Raw genomic sequence first — 15,795 nt, 5'->3', positions numbered from 1 at the left:
ATGAAATCACTAACTACCATCACTAAAAAACTAATCTGTTTAAAAAGGCATACCCTGCTGATCCAACATAAATGCCTAATATCTGCAACACAACAAAACTAAAGTACGTAATAGACATAACACAACTCTTCCGTTATACGATGCCCTAATGTGGCTGTGCCATATGAACTTTATCTTACCACAACATCACTTTGTATTTGTTCACACCAGAGTCTGCAAACGCCTCTCTGGTACTATGTAAGCCAAATTGAGCCTACAAATAGGTGGGAAAATGTGGTATACAAATGTAACAAATAAATAAATAAATACATAAAGGCGGTTAATAAATCCCAATAAATAAATATTCAACGGTACTTGTCCAGGAAGAGTGACTCCTATCTGAATACGTGTACTCACCAGGGCCAGCCACTGATTATCTGGCATTATCCTGCGAATTCTATACAAGTGGCCAAAATTGCACATACATATTTGAGTATGCACTCAATTTGTGTGCACAATTGAATAATGAGCTAATTAGTGCCAATAATTGGCTTTTTAACAAGCAATTATTGGCACTAATTAGATTTAATTGGAACTTATGCACATAAATTATTTAGGTACCAGCACTGAATATCGTTGGTACCCAGATAACTTCTGGCGACCATCTTATACTCATATATTCAGTGTGGTATGGCCACCCTAGTTCCAATCTGTAATGTCATCATTGACTGTGATTGTGTCTACTCCTAGAGGCCATAAATCCTGACTCTGTAGCATTGCCAACCTACCTGAGGAGAAAACCCTGATCTGTTACATCTCAGTGCACAGCACACCTGACCAGCCCTACCTTGAACAGTGCAAAGCTGCCTTGCTATTGTCATAAGCTGACCAAGGAAGGAGACTAGGCAGCATTTTATTTAATTGCATGGGACGCAAGGGGAGCAGCAGCTCCCCCAAATGGATTTTGGATGAATCAGCATCTATGTGGCTCAGCCCTTCAGCCTCGCACCGGTGTCTTTTTTTTACAAAGGTCTGCACCCCCGACATCAAAACCTGGTTACGCTTCTGGTTCTGTGGTCTATTAGGTTTTGCAGTTTGTGCTGTCTATATGGTTTTATTGTATTTCAAAATGCTGTTGTTATCCACTGAGGGAAAGTAGTTACTTCGATCAGTGAAATATAGGCATAGGTTAATATTTAACTACAAATTAATATATCATTAAAGGGGTCTTTTTACAAAGGCGAGGTAGAGTTTTTAGCACACGCTAATCATTAGCATGTGCTAAACTAATCATTAGCATGTGCTAAATGCTAGAGATTCCCATAGGAATATATGGGCATCTCTAGTGTTTAGCGGATGCTTATTTTTAGCTCACACTAAAAATGCTAGCGCGCAGCCATTGAAGGAGGATGCAACATTGGAGGTTAATCCAATGTTGCATCTGAATCAACACGATCTTATCTAAATCTGCACTACCCAAGCTGCAAAGGACTTAAATACAAAACAACTTATGCATCTAATTTTTCCTACATAAGCACACAACTGTGGAACGCATTACCAAAAGCCTTGAAAATGATGTACGACCACCTAAACTCCTGGAAATCATTAAAAACCAACTTACCCTACCGATCCAACTTAAATGCCTAATCTCTGCAACACAACCAAACTAAAGTACGTAATGGACAAAACACAACTCTTCCATTCTCCGATTCCCTAATGTGGCTCTGCCACATGAACTTGATCTTACCACAACATCACCCTGTATTTGTTCACACCGGAGCCTGCAAAGGCCTCTCCGGAACTATGTAAGCCACATTGAGCCTACAAATAGGTGGGAAAATGTGGGATACAAATGTAACAAATAAAATAAAAAATAAAATAAAAGGAACCTGTTTTTGCACCTAATCCCCTGGATTCTGTATAGGTGTCCCAAAGTTGAGTGCACAATTTTGGGCACAGATCGCAGATCTGCATGTAAACCAACTGGCTAAAAAGATGAGAACAATCAGCGCTAATTGGCAGTCATTAGTAGTTATGTAGGTTTCTATCTCATGCTACTATTCCATAACCTGCACACCTAATTTATCTCGAGCGCAACTCCAAAGGAGTCATGGCCAGAGGAAGGACATGGGCATTCCCAGGATTTGGATATGGAGTTATAGAATACTGTCATTTCTGCACCTAACTGCCATTAATTGGGTGCGAGCATTTCCACCAGCCTTTGCCAGGTGTAAATTCTTGCATTCAAAGTTAGATGCAAAAATGTGCACTAAGCTAGTATTTTATAAAGCCCATTCCGCACGGAACAACCTTTATAAAATACTAACTTAACGTGGTCGACCTATACGGAATTCTACCCAATGTGTTTTAACAACCAGTTAAAGCGCTTTAAATGCAGAACACTGTGTGAACTGTAGAGGGTGCTCCTGACACTTTGGAGAAGGCAGGTGTGCAGTGGAGGAATGGTGATTACTGTGTGTTGATATCGAATTCGAAAAAGTTGCACTTCTGGGGTGTAACTAATTGTAGAGGATCTTTCAGATATTGAGGCTGAGGGATACCACTGAGGCTGGTGCACAAACAAATTATTTAAGGCCTGTGGTCAAAATGCACTCCAATTCTCCTAAAACTTCCTACCATGCACACAGACTAATAAGGGTGTCTTAATTGCATGATTAAAAAGTTAATATGTTAATCATAGATAAACAAAGTAAGTCAAAGGCAAAAAGGGTAACATGGAGGCTCATCTTAATATATACAAAACTCTATGTCTGATCTCCAAGGCCCTGAAAGGAATTGGCCCAGAGTACCTAAAAAATAGGATGATCCTCCACACACCGCCAAGGACACTAAGGCCCTTCCAAGGACTGTCACTAACCATACCCACTCCAAAAGACATTACACGATGTGATATCCGCAAGCGAGTCTTCTCTGGAGTAGCCCCCACACTCTGGAATGCACTGCCTGAAAGGCTCCGCTTAACACAAGACTGCCTCTACCTCAGGAAGCAGGTGAAAGCTTGGCACTTCAATCAGGCCTTTAATGGAAAAAGTAACTAACTCGTTAGTCTCACTCACACACACAAGGAGTGACTCAGGCTGCATATACAGCAGGACATGTTTATCCACTCCTCCCCTAGCTGAGATAATATTTAACCATTTCTCTGACCTCATGTGCAACTTTCTTTAAATCAATCACCTTACTTTCTAACTCTTCCTACTTTCTTACCTATCTATGTGTTCCATCTTTGCTTTACCCTTCACTATCAATTATAATGTTCTATTACGTATTGCGTTGACATTGTAAGTAGTTTACCATGCCATACTTTGTATTGTTTTTGAATATTTTTACCGCTGTAATTGTCTATTGCTCATGTTTGATCTATTCTTACTGTACACTGCCTTGAGTGAATTCCTTCAAAAAGACGATAAATAAATCCTAATAAATAAATAAGAGAAAAACAATAAAGCATATAGTTTATAAAAACAAAATGAAGTGGTTACAAAAAGAATCAACAAGTCTCAATGGATTGATAACTCTTGGTCTTTTCTGACAAGTATTCTCTACTTCAAACTCATGCATCTTTCACATCTCCTCACAAATTGGATACTTATAACAATTCTTACTCTCCTGTATCATGCCATTATTCTCCTTTATGTTAGTCAGAAACCTTCCACCTTTACCAGTTACTATGGTCTTTTGAGCAGTACCGGTATTTTACTCCCCCCTCTCTCTCTCTGTGGCATCAGTTCCTCTGTGTGATGTGGCCGGCGGGGGATCCCCAAGCCCTGCCAAATGAAGACTACCAGCATCTCTCCCTCCCCTCCACTTGCAGAGGATCATGGGTGTCTTAAGCTTCTCCTACTAACCTACAAATGCACTCGATCTGCAGCCCCTCAACACCTCTCTACCCTCATCTCCCCTTACACTCCTACCGTAACCTCCGCTCACAGGACAAATCCTATTGTGGATTAAAAACTGGTTGAAGGATAGGAAACAGAGAGTGGGGTTAAATGGGCAGTATTCACAATGGAGAAGGGTAGTTAGTGGGGTTCCTCAGGGGTCTGTGCTAGGACCACTGCTTTTTAATATATTTATAAATGATTTAGAGATGGGAGTAACTAGCGAGGTAATTAAATTTGCTGATGACACAAAGTTATTCAAAGTCGTTAACTCGCGACAGGATTGTGAAAAATTACAGAAGGACCTTACAAGACTCTCAGCACCCTTCTCCACCACCGCCAACTCCAGGTTCCGCCCTTTCTGCCTCGCCTCACCCTATGCTTGGAATAAACTCCTTGAGCCAATACGCCAAGCCCCCTCCCTGCCCATCTTCAAATCCTTGCTCAAAGCCCACTTCTTCAATGTCGCCTTCGGCACCTAACCATGATACCTCCATTCAGGAAATCTAGCCTGCCCCAATTTGACTGACTGTATTTTTGTGTCCTTTAGACTGTAAGATCTTTTGAGCAGGGACTGTCCTTCTTTGTTTAATTGTACAGCGCTGCGTAACCCTAGTAGCGCTTTAGAAATGTTAAGTAGTAGTAGTACTAGTAGTAGTAAATTCCCCCAGCCCCACCAGTATCTTTTAAATCCTTCAGTTCTTCACTGGCAGTGACTCATACCCACTGCTCACACTTACCTTGAGCCTTCCCTCTGATACAACTTCCTGTTTGGGGGTGGAGGAGAGGGAAAGTTGCAGGGCAGGGGATGGGGTTCTTGTGTCCACCCACTTTGGGCTCAGGTCTGCCCATATTGGGTGTCTGGCTACACCCCTGGCACCAATGACACTTGTAGCTACTCTCTCACTCCCTTGTGTCTCACATTCTCCAGTGCCTATTTTTTACCTAAAAGTCAGGTAAGTTGATAAGACCCTGGCTGGGTTTTGTTTCCTGTCTTATTAAGGCATCAGCACTCACCAGCTCTGCTACTACTAGCTTTCAGATATTCCTGAAATAAGGAATATCTCTTTGCAGAAGCTTCACTCTGCCATTCTCTCCTTAAGAGGATCAGTATCAGTCTCATGGATGACCAATCCTTCCTACTACTACTACTTATCACTTCTATAGCGCTACAAGGCATACACAGCGCTGTACACCATACACGAAAAGACAGTCCCTGCTCAGAGAGCTTACAATCTAGATAAGACAGGTAGACAGACAGAACAACTCAGAATTAAAGAGAATTAAAGGGAATTAAAGAGGTGGGGTACAGAGCAAGTGAGTAGAGTTTAGGAGTCAAAAGCAGTGTCAAAGAGGTGGGCTTTTAGCCTGGACTTGAAAACGGCCAAAGACGGGGCTAGACGTACAGGCTCGGGAAATTTATTCCAAGCGTGAGGTGCAGCGAGATAAAAGGAATGGAGTCTGGAATTAGCAGTAGAGGAGAAGGGGACAGATGAGAGATTTATCTACAGAGTGGAGTATCCAAGGGGGGGCATAGGGAGAGACAAGAGTGGAGAGGTACTGGGGAGCGGCAGAGTGAACGCACTTATAGGTCAGTAAGAAAAGTTTGAATTGAATGCAAAAATGGATAGGGAGCCAGTGAAGTGACTTGAGGAGAGGGCTAATGTGAGCATAGCGACTTTGGTGGAAAATGAGTCATGCAGCAGAGTTTTGGACTGATTGAAGAGGAGAGAGATGGCTAAGTGGGAGGCCGGTGAGAAGCAGGTTGCAGTAATCTAAGCGGAAGGTAATAAGAGTGTGGATAAGGGTTCTGGTAGAGTGCTCAGAGTTGAAGGGATGGATTTTGCTGATGTTATAGAGAAAGAAACGACAGGTTTTGGCAATCTGCTGAATGTGTCCTTTAGGACACTCTGGGCCAGATTCTGTAATTGGTGTCTAAAACCTAGACATGTCCAAAAAAGAGCACTTAGCGCTATTCTATATAACGCTCCTAAAGTTAGGTGTGGTGTATAGAATAGCACATAGGGAAGGGGAACGCACCTACATTTAGGCATGGCCATTTATGCCACTGTAAACCTGGTGTAAATACCTGCACCTAAATGTGGGTGTACTGCCCCAAACTGTAAAACAATGCACATAAATTTAAGTAACACTCCAACACGTCCATACTCCTCCCATGGCCACACCCCCTTTTCAGCTACGTGCGTTACAATTTAAAAATACCTCTTTTTTAGAATACACCTACACAGAAGCGTGTGTAAATTCCAATTATTGCCAATTAATGATAATTTGTTGTTATTGGCCAATTATCATCACTGATTGGCTCATTACTCAATTAAGTAGTGCGAGTATCTTCTCCATTTTCCGTGTTGTCAAAATCTTCATTACAGTTCTATTCATGATGCAAGCTTCACATACCAAGCTAATAGGAAATGGAATTCCCTACCAAAGTCACTCAGATATGTTACTGACTACTTGGAATTTAGTAAATTGTTGAAAGCATACTTATTTAGTGAATTCCTTACCATTGTGGGTGATTGTTATTCTTTTAGGGGCCCTGTTACAAAGTGACAGTAAGCCCAATGCGGGCTTACCCTTGCCAATTTGCAGCTACCACCGGCCCAACACGGGTTCCAACCCCAGCGCACACTATTTCCCACACTGGGGAAAATAGGGTTGAATTTTTTGCATGGTGGTTACCCAGCGGTAAGTGGGCAGCACTACACGCTACCACAATGGGTGGTGGTTAAATGCTTCCCCCTGGATGGCCACGCGGTAAGAGCAATCATACCGCACGGCCTTGTATTTCTGCAGCCTTTTTACCCATTGCAGTAAAAAGAGCCTTAGTACATGGCTACTGCCGTTACTGCAGGACCCTTTTTACCACAGCTTGGCAAAAGGGCCCCTTAGTTAATTTGTTATTTCAAAATGAGTCATCTTACTGCTTGAATGTTTTATCTATTATTGTTTTATATTTTTGTTATAGTTCTTTTATTGTAATTTGCTTTAAAAGTTTGATATAAGCCACATTGACCCTGAACTTGTTTGGGATAATGTGGGGGTACAAATGCCATAAATAAATAAATAAATTGTAAATAGGCCTATAAATGTTCACATACCTCATTTTAAAGTGGAATCTGTCTGTCATAGTGCAAGATATTACTTGCAGGTATCATTAAGTCTGGGTGGTCTGCGTTCTAATCCACCAAACATTGCAGTGTAATGCATGGCTTCTCATCCTAGTCCAGGGCTGCCAAGAGACATGGCCGGGCCTGAGGCAGAACCAGACCTCCGTTAGCCGCCCCACCACTTGCACCACCACCCCACTGGCACCACTGCTCCTGCACCTTTTTGTCCTTGCTTCCAAGGGGGGCCTGGGCCTGGCGCCAGCAAGCCACTCGCACCACCCCCGCCACTCGCACTGCCACTCTCCCACCTTTTTGTCTTTGCCTCCAAGGGGGGGCCCGCACCGGCAAGCCACTTCCTGCGTGCCTGCTCTCATAGTCTGTTCTCCCCTACTCCTGTCCATGCTGGGAGTCAGGACCGGGATGACTGCATTAATGCGCTATTGCACTAATACAATCATCCAGGTCCTGGGCAGCATGCAGGAGCAAGGGAGGACAGACCCAGAAGCAGGCAGCAAGAAGAAGCTTGCTGGCAGTCCCCCCTTGAAGGCCAGGCCAATGGAATCCCCCCCCCCCCCGGTTCCCCCTCTTGGTGGTCCTGTCCCAGTCCTCAGGGCATACCCAGCCAGTTGGGTATACAGGATATCCTCAGTGAATATTCATGAGATAGATTTGCATGCACTGGCTCCTTGGTATGCACATCTATCTGATGCACATTCACTAGTGTAATGGCACAGGACTGTTAGGTCAAGATTTGTAATATTAACAGGACTGAAATTTCATTTCACTTCATTTATTCCCTGCCTATCTGTAAAACACTAACCCCCTAATTCTATATAGCATGATTTAAGTTGCATGTGCAAATCCAGTCATATCCTGGATTTGCATTTGCAACTTAATTAGTTAACAAGCCAATCAAAGCTGATAATTGCCACTTAACAATCAATTATTGACATTAATTGGCATTAATTAGAACTATCTAAAAGTATTCTATATAGTGATGCACGTAAATTCTAAGTTGCATCGTTGAAAAGGGGGTGTGGCAATAGACATGGAATGGGCAGGTCATGGGCGTTCTAAAATCAATGCACGTGGTTATATAATACACCTGGTTCATGTGTAATTTAGGTGTCGGCATTTATACCAAGTTTTACTTGGCATAACTGCCCCCGACTAAATGATAGTTTGCATACCAAGAAGTCAGTGCATGCAAATCTATCTCATGCATATTCACTGTGGATATCCTGAATACTGAACTGACTGGGTGTGCCCTGAGGACTGGGATGAGAAGCCATGCATTACAGTACAATGTTTAGTGGATTAGGCTACCCAGACTTAATGATACCTGTAGACGTTTCATCAATGTGAGTACATAGGAAAATTGTCCCAAATATCATTAATCCCAGGAAACCGATGACAGAAAGTTAGCAATATTTTAGTTGGTTATAAAATCTATTCTTTGAGGTTATCTAGTGCTATTGACCCTGGATAAAACTGGATTCTTTACAGCTAGTGGTATCTTCTTTTGGATCAACAGAAGAATTAAATCAACAATATTGTGGTTCATGAGCTTTCAGCATTGCTTTGCATTCTTGCTGGGTAGTTTTAGCAACAACAAACAAACAGGGAGAACCTCCATGTAGAGAGTCCAATCAAAATAAGAGTAGAAGGTGGACAATGGACACAAAGTTGCTTTATTGGGTGCTAGTACTGTACTCTTATTTTGATTGGGTAGTTCTAGCAACATTAATTGGTAGTGCAGAGAATTGGTAATAAGTATATGCAGCTGCTACATACCGTTGTGGTTGAGGTGAGGCGGGAGGAGAGGATAGGACACTGATCTGTGGCAGTCACTATTAATGCGTATTGTCCATGGCTTATCTCGTAGTCCAGCTCCTTCATCGCACTTATCAGCCCCTGGGAAAAGTCAACAAAGAAATCAGTTGTAACCTCCTTAATTGTGGACTTAGTCAACACTTTGTCAATTTTGTCAGACTGAAACATATCAAAAAGATTACCACCAACAGTGGCAAAGGAAATAAAGCCCAGCTCTAGACTCCAGAAGGTATTATAGCATGCAATGTACCGGTGTATTTTAACAATTTATACCTACCTAAAACAAGTACAGAAGGGTACTTGGATCTAAAAGTCATTGGCCTTGAAATGAGGTGCCAGTACTACATACGGTACGTTACAACTTTGTATATATTTATTTATTTCAACATTTATATTCTGCACTATCTTGCTAATTCTAGGCAGAGCACAACATTACATACACAACAGTTAAAATAACATGACTAAAAAACGGCAAAACAAAAATAAAACAATAAGATCAATAAAATAAAATCAGCAACTTAATAATCCATGTTCTTACAGATTAACCTGGCTGCAGCAATGTGCTTTCCCAATTATAACACAGTGCAATTGTACACTTCTTGAAATAAGAAGGATTTTAGTGTAGTTTTGAACTCCTTCAAATCATGTAATAAGTGGATTCTATCAGGAAGTGCATTCCACAATTTAGGACCTCTGATGAAGAAAATAGAATTTCTATACTCCTCTAGAAAAAAACCCCAGATGGAATGAAGGTACATCTAACACATTAGATCCAGCAGATCACCATGATCTTAAAGGTTGATGAAGGTGCAAAAAAGATGCTATCACAGGGGAAATCTTTCTACAGTGATTGTCAATCCAGTCTTCAGGACATACCCAGCCAATCAGGATTTTAGGATACCCACAGTAAATATGCATGAGATGTACTGCCTTCATTGTATATATATTCATGATGGACATTTATTTGTTTGTTTGTTTATTTATTTACTTTATCTTATACACCACCTGCAAGCCTGAAAGCAATCAAAGCAGGGTACATTAATGCACAGTATGACTAAGAATATCCTGAGGACTGGGCTGAGAACAGTCACCGTCAGGTCACTGAGGTGCTTATTTTAGAAGCACCATTTGCATTCTGGACATCCATGCACCGGCACTTAGATATCTATCATGCATAGACATCTAAGTTCTGATTTTACGAAGTCAGAATATGGATATCTAAAATTGAAGAATGTCCAAACGACAAGAGGGCATAGTCTGCAAATGTTTCGGGTGGAACTATGGTGGGCTCAAAAAGAAAAAACAGCACCACAGGCCTTTAAAAATGGAACACAGTTCTTTTATGAATAAGCCTTGACAAAAAGACCCGACACGGGCCGTGTTTCGGTGACTAGCACCTGCGCCAGGGGTCACAGTGATGACGTGGAAAACTCGGGGAATAACTCGAAAATATTCCTCTACAATATATTATTCCTTACCCCACGTCTCATATAGTAAAGGCTACAAAGCAACAAGACACTTTCACTTTCTGTATGCCTTGCTGTCCCTCACATAATCACACTGCTCAACATAACCAGTTTGGCGCTGAATATCCGCACCTAACTGGCCACTAACTGATTATCTCCTGCTAAATATCTATGGTTAGGCACTTAAACGCTATTTAACTGGCCAGGGAGTGTGCCTCGGGGTTCAGTTGTGGGTCAGACTTCAAACCCCTCTTTCTCTTTACACTCCTTTCTTATGGGAAGCAGGCCCTACTTCTGGCCCTTCTTCTCTTCTCCCCTTAGTCTCTGAGTCAGAGGACCAAGGTCTTGATGAGCCCCTGGGTGAGAATCCCACCACACTTCCTATTACATCTTTACTGGACTTCCCCCTGTGGGAAGGGAGAAAAGAAGACCCCAGGCACCTCCATACACCCAAGTTTTATGCTTCTCAAGGGAAATTCTATTATTGGGGCTTTCACAGAGTAGACCAGCCATTCATTAGTTTGACTGGCAGTAATCTGGAGCCAGGATCCAGAATGTTCCTCCTGTTACTTCAAAGAATGCATATTTTAGTGTCCTGCTACATGGATAATTGGCAGAGAGTACTTTTCTTCTAATGTCATCCATATAGAAAGAAGACATCTGAAACAGTAAATGGATTGCAGTCACAGGATTCTCAGAACTAGGATTCATTCTATTCTAACTTTCCTCTGACTGACACAATCAATAGAAATTCTTCCAATTCTAGGACTTTCCCCACACTGTATCTGAGTAAGGTAGGCAGCTTATTTCTCAAAGCAGGAAAACTGAAAATTCCTTCTTTCTCCAACTAAGGAGTTCCTTCTCTAAGGAGCCTCTGGAATACACATTGTGGGCCTGTACTGCCACTCTTTGGTGTAGACAGTCCAAGAGGAAGTTCACGTGCCTGATGGTTTCCCTCACTCCAAATGGTCAACCCAACAAAAACTGTCAATCTTGCTTCAGAAACAAGAAATTTGGAAACACTCAGCTCTAACAAGTTCTTCCACACTCAGGATCCTCAGGGACCTCAAGTTTACTCTGCCTCCTTGAAGACCTGGAGGCTCTGAACTTGAACTTCAGGCACCTTCCAACAAAGAAAAAAAAAAGTCAAAAGCAAAGGCTCTTTAAGGCAACTTTGTTATAGACTTTACTTTTCTCACGTAGACTCCCCCATTGGAGACTGTTTCCCCCTACAAGTGTACTTTTCCCTAAATTCAGTACCCAGTAAAATTTTATAGAGAACCCCAACCTGCTGTGCAATTTGCCCATCTATAGTCTAAAGAAAGGTTTAAGTCTAAGGACTATGGAAAATTAATTTTGCATCCTCTCTCTTTGTTGAAATGGATCTAGTTTCTCCTGAGAGTTAGAAATGGCCTTGTAAGATCCAAAATGTTCCCTGGAGTCTGGATTACCGTTCACTGTTGTCCTCTGGCTTTGCTCTCCAGCCAGAAGTCTGTCCACAGTAGTTCTCTCACCAAAAGGTCAGTCTACAATCCGCTATAGTAATCCAGTAAAAGGTTAGTCCTCACCTGCCCACTACGGGACATACATCCTGTCACAATTACACACATACCATACTTCTTTGTGGCCCTTGATGATTAGCTTAGAATGAACAATTTGATATAGATCTTCAGGGACAGGGAAACAAAACTTTATTTGTTTTAGTCTGACAGCCTTCCTCTTTTGCCTATATCTCCAGTTTGGTTTCAGCATTCCTCGGCCCCAGCAATTGCCATGCAGTTGGTGAAGGCCTGAGGCCAAGATGACAGTAACCTTCACTCAAGGATACTGGACAAAGTGATCCCTTTCAGTACATGTATTTAAAAAAAATTGGCAGCTTTATTACTATGAATTTAAAGCAGCTGTGTAGGCCAGTCACTGTCTTGCAGCTGAAGGACACAGTCAGTAGTTCTCTTCTGCTATCCAAGGCCCATTGCTGTAGAGCAGGGGGTGACAGACTGCAATACTGGACTGCTGCAAACCAGTCAGGTTTTCAAGATGTCCCTAACAAATATTCATTATATTTATATAGGGTGCCACAAATTTCAATATAATTATACTCTCATATAAGAAAATATTCATGAGATATATTTGCATGCACTGCTTCTGTCCTTTGAGTGGAGGGGTAGTCTACTGGTTTCAGCAGCAGCCTGACAACTAAGTAAGCCTAGTTCAAATCCTACTGTTGCTATTCCTTGTGATCTTCGGCAAGTCACTTAACTCTCTCAACACTGTATATGAGTAAGTTAGACAGCTTATTTCTCCAAGCAGGAAAACTGGAAAATCCTCTTTTCTCCAACTAAGCTTTTCTTAGGTACAATCTTACATTGTGAGCCCTCCAGGAACATTCAAATACCTAGTGTACCTGAATGTATCTTGCTTTCAGCTGATCCTGAAAAAAAGGTAAATCATCTCTCATGCTCTTTCTTTAAAGACCTACTGAAAACCAGACTGGTTTGTGGCCCAGCAAGATTGCATTTTGACAGCCCTGCTATAGAGTCCATGCTACAGGAGACTGATGTACTATCTGGATCCTTACAGTTGAATTAAAGGATTTGTCCCGATTTTGGAGGCTCTTAGTGCTTTTCTTTGTTTTTTGCCTTGTGTTTTGAACCCTCTCTGTGCTATTTCATAGAGTAACCCTTTGACACTCCCTCTTTGCTGGGAGCTGCAAGTATTAACTTTCACATCACTCCTTGTCCTCACCCGAAACCCAAAGATTGTCTTCTTTGGAGGCCAAAATTCAGCATGATTTAACCATGTAGGAAGGTACCTACCTAGTTAAATCACACTGACTGGGTCCTGCACTGATATTCCGTGGCACAGCTACCGCATCACCCTCCAGTGACTGCCAGGGCAATTCGGGGACAGAGCAGAGGCAGGATAACTATCCATAACTATGCATACTTAGAAGTCCTAGCTTGCCCAGATAACTATCCAAATACCGGCACTGAATCTTGGTAGTACCCATATAACTTTCAAGAGTTTTCTATCACATCTATACATGCTTTGCTACTGTCACTTGTTATTACCCATCTGGATTATTGTAACTCTCTATATGCCGAATTACCTTGTTCTCTCACGTGCCTTCAATTAGTGCAGTCCACCGCTGTTCGCCTTCTTTATTTTGCTAAACTGTTTGATCACATCACCCCTTTATAAAGAACACTGGCTTTCTCTCTCAGCACATATTTGGTTTAAAATTTTGACCCTGGTATTTAAATCTTGCTTCCCCACTTCTCCAGATTATCTCTCCTGCCTCCGTATTCCCTACACCCCAACAAGCTCCCTCCGCTCTTCAACTGCTGGTCTGTTCCAGCTCTCACCTCCTTCTGTTATCAGACTACTACTTCTACTATTAATTATTTCTATAGCGCTACTAGACGTATGCAGCGCTGTACACATTATATACAGGTACTTTCTCTGTCCCTAGGGGGCTCACAATCTAAGTTTTTTTTTGTACCTGGGGCAATGGAGGGTTGAATGACTTGGCCAAAGTCACAGGGAGCTGCAGCGGGAATTGAACCCAGGTTGCCAGGAACAAAGCCCGCTGCACCAACCACTGGACCACTCCTCCACTCGAAGACTCATCTCGAGTTACCTGTAACACAGCTCTCAGCTATGTTGGACCGAAATTACGGAATGCTTTGCCAGCTCCACTCCACTCAGAAATCTCCTATAAACAGTTAAAATCTTCCTTGAAATCTCACCTTTTCTCCTTGACATATCCATAGTCCAGAACCTCTTAGGTTTATTTTTCTTTTCTGTTATCAGCTCCTTTCTTACTTTCCTACAAGATTGTTTTATTGTAAATCACTTCAAAGCCAGATACCGGCATACAGCAGTATATCAAGTACTGCAAATAAATTAAATAAGTTGCTGAACACCCCAATATTCAGTGCTCTTACCTGAATATAGGCTGGCACTGAATATCTGGTCCTAAACCTGGCCGCAACGGTCAGTGTTTCAAAAATTGCCAACTGTCGTGGGCATAAATATTCCAGAATTTTTTTTAGAGTTGGTATTTCATTTTTTCATATTTGTTTTTTTTAGAAGAGAACTAAAATAACAGTTTTGTAAAGTTGCCTGCTTAGACTTGGAGGAAATAAACAGAACCAAAACTATTGGACATTCTCCTCACTATTGCTCAACAGCATATTTTGCAAAACTGGAAAAACGCACAGTTGCTGAATATTCATTTCTGGTGGAATACAGTCCTGCAGTATCAGAAGTTTGAGCGCGCCATGGCTGCAAAACGTCGGATGATAGTATCTAAGAAAAAAATTTGGTCTATTTTGGACAACTACCTCCAAACTATTCAGGCCACACCTTAAACCAGTACAAAGGACTTATTTGTTAAACACCTGGATGCTTTCCCCTCCTTTTTTCTCTTCTTTCCTTTCTCTTTTTTCCTTTCCCACCTGTTGTGTTTCTTGCTTCCTATGTTTTCCATCATTGTTTTCCTGTTATTTGTATTCTTGGAACTTAATAAAATATTTGGAAATTGTAAAAAATAAAAATAAAAAAAATCTGAAATAATTAAATAGGAACGCTTCCATTGAACTCTTCCTCAAAACAAATTATTGCACCCCTAGACATCTCACATGTAAGAACGTTTTGGTTTCATGTACGGAGCCACTGCCATTACTTTCGTATTATAAAATATATTCTGGATCTGGGTACACTGCCAGCCCTTAAAAAAAAACCATAGTGCAGCAAGCTGGCTATTTTGCTGCTGAAGTACAAACCTTCAAAGCTGGTAGGAAAGGTAGACAGCTTGATTACAGAAAGTTGGTAGTTTAAAAGCACTGACACTACAATTGCAGACATGTGTGCAATTTTATTGAAGGTAGCAAGGACATGTGTAAAAGAGGAATCCTCTATTTGGTGAACTCTAAGGAAATATTCCTTTATTAAAAGGGTGGTGGATGCATGCAATAGACTCCCAATGGAAGTGGTGGAGATGTGAACAGTAACTGAACTCAAGAAAGCATGGGACAAGCACAGGGGATCACTGATCAGCAGGGACTGTAGCACCAAGCACTTGCTCTCTAATTCTATAGTTGCCAATAATTATGCGTACAAATTTGGGCATGTGCCCAATTTGTGCATGCAATTTAATTAAATAATGAGCTAATCAGTGCCAATAATTGGCTTAACAAGCAATTATTGGCACTAATTAGATTTAATTGGTATATCCGTACCTAAAATTCATGTGCGATCTGAATAAGGGGGCGCAGAAATGGGAGGATCACGGGTGTAATGGGGGCATTCCCAAAATTAACATGCGTTGTTATAGAATAATAAGATACGCTCCTAATGTAGGCACGTATATTGGCACCATGTTTCAATTGGTGCAAATGGCCGCATATAAAGTTAGGCGCAATTCCTGGGCATAAGCGCTATTCTATAAACCACGCCTAACTTTAAGCTTGGCTTATAGTATAG

General features: G+C 41.6%; 1 protein-coding gene across 1 annotated transcript in view; it reads right to left on the bottom strand.

The window, feature by feature from the left end:
* The window catches only part of CDH23 (cadherin related 23), a 1,475,307-nt gene that overhangs the window by 224,582 nt on the left and 1,234,930 nt on the right, over positions 1-15,795 (bottom strand). The window contains exon 37 of the mRNA XM_030204991.1: positions 8,804-8,923. Coding sequence (XP_030060851.1) covers positions 8,804-8,923 — 120 coding nt within the window. The remainder of the gene's footprint in view (positions 1-8,803; positions 8,924-15,795) is intronic.

Source organism: Microcaecilia unicolor, chromosome 5 (genome assembly GCF_901765095.1).
Source record: "Microcaecilia unicolor chromosome 5, aMicUni1.1, whole genome shotgun sequence".
Classification (NCBI taxonomy): domain Eukaryota; kingdom Metazoa; phylum Chordata; class Amphibia; order Gymnophiona; family Siphonopidae; genus Microcaecilia; species Microcaecilia unicolor.
Note: the sequence above shows the minus strand (reverse complement) of the source record. Positions and strands in the feature narration are given on the sequence as shown.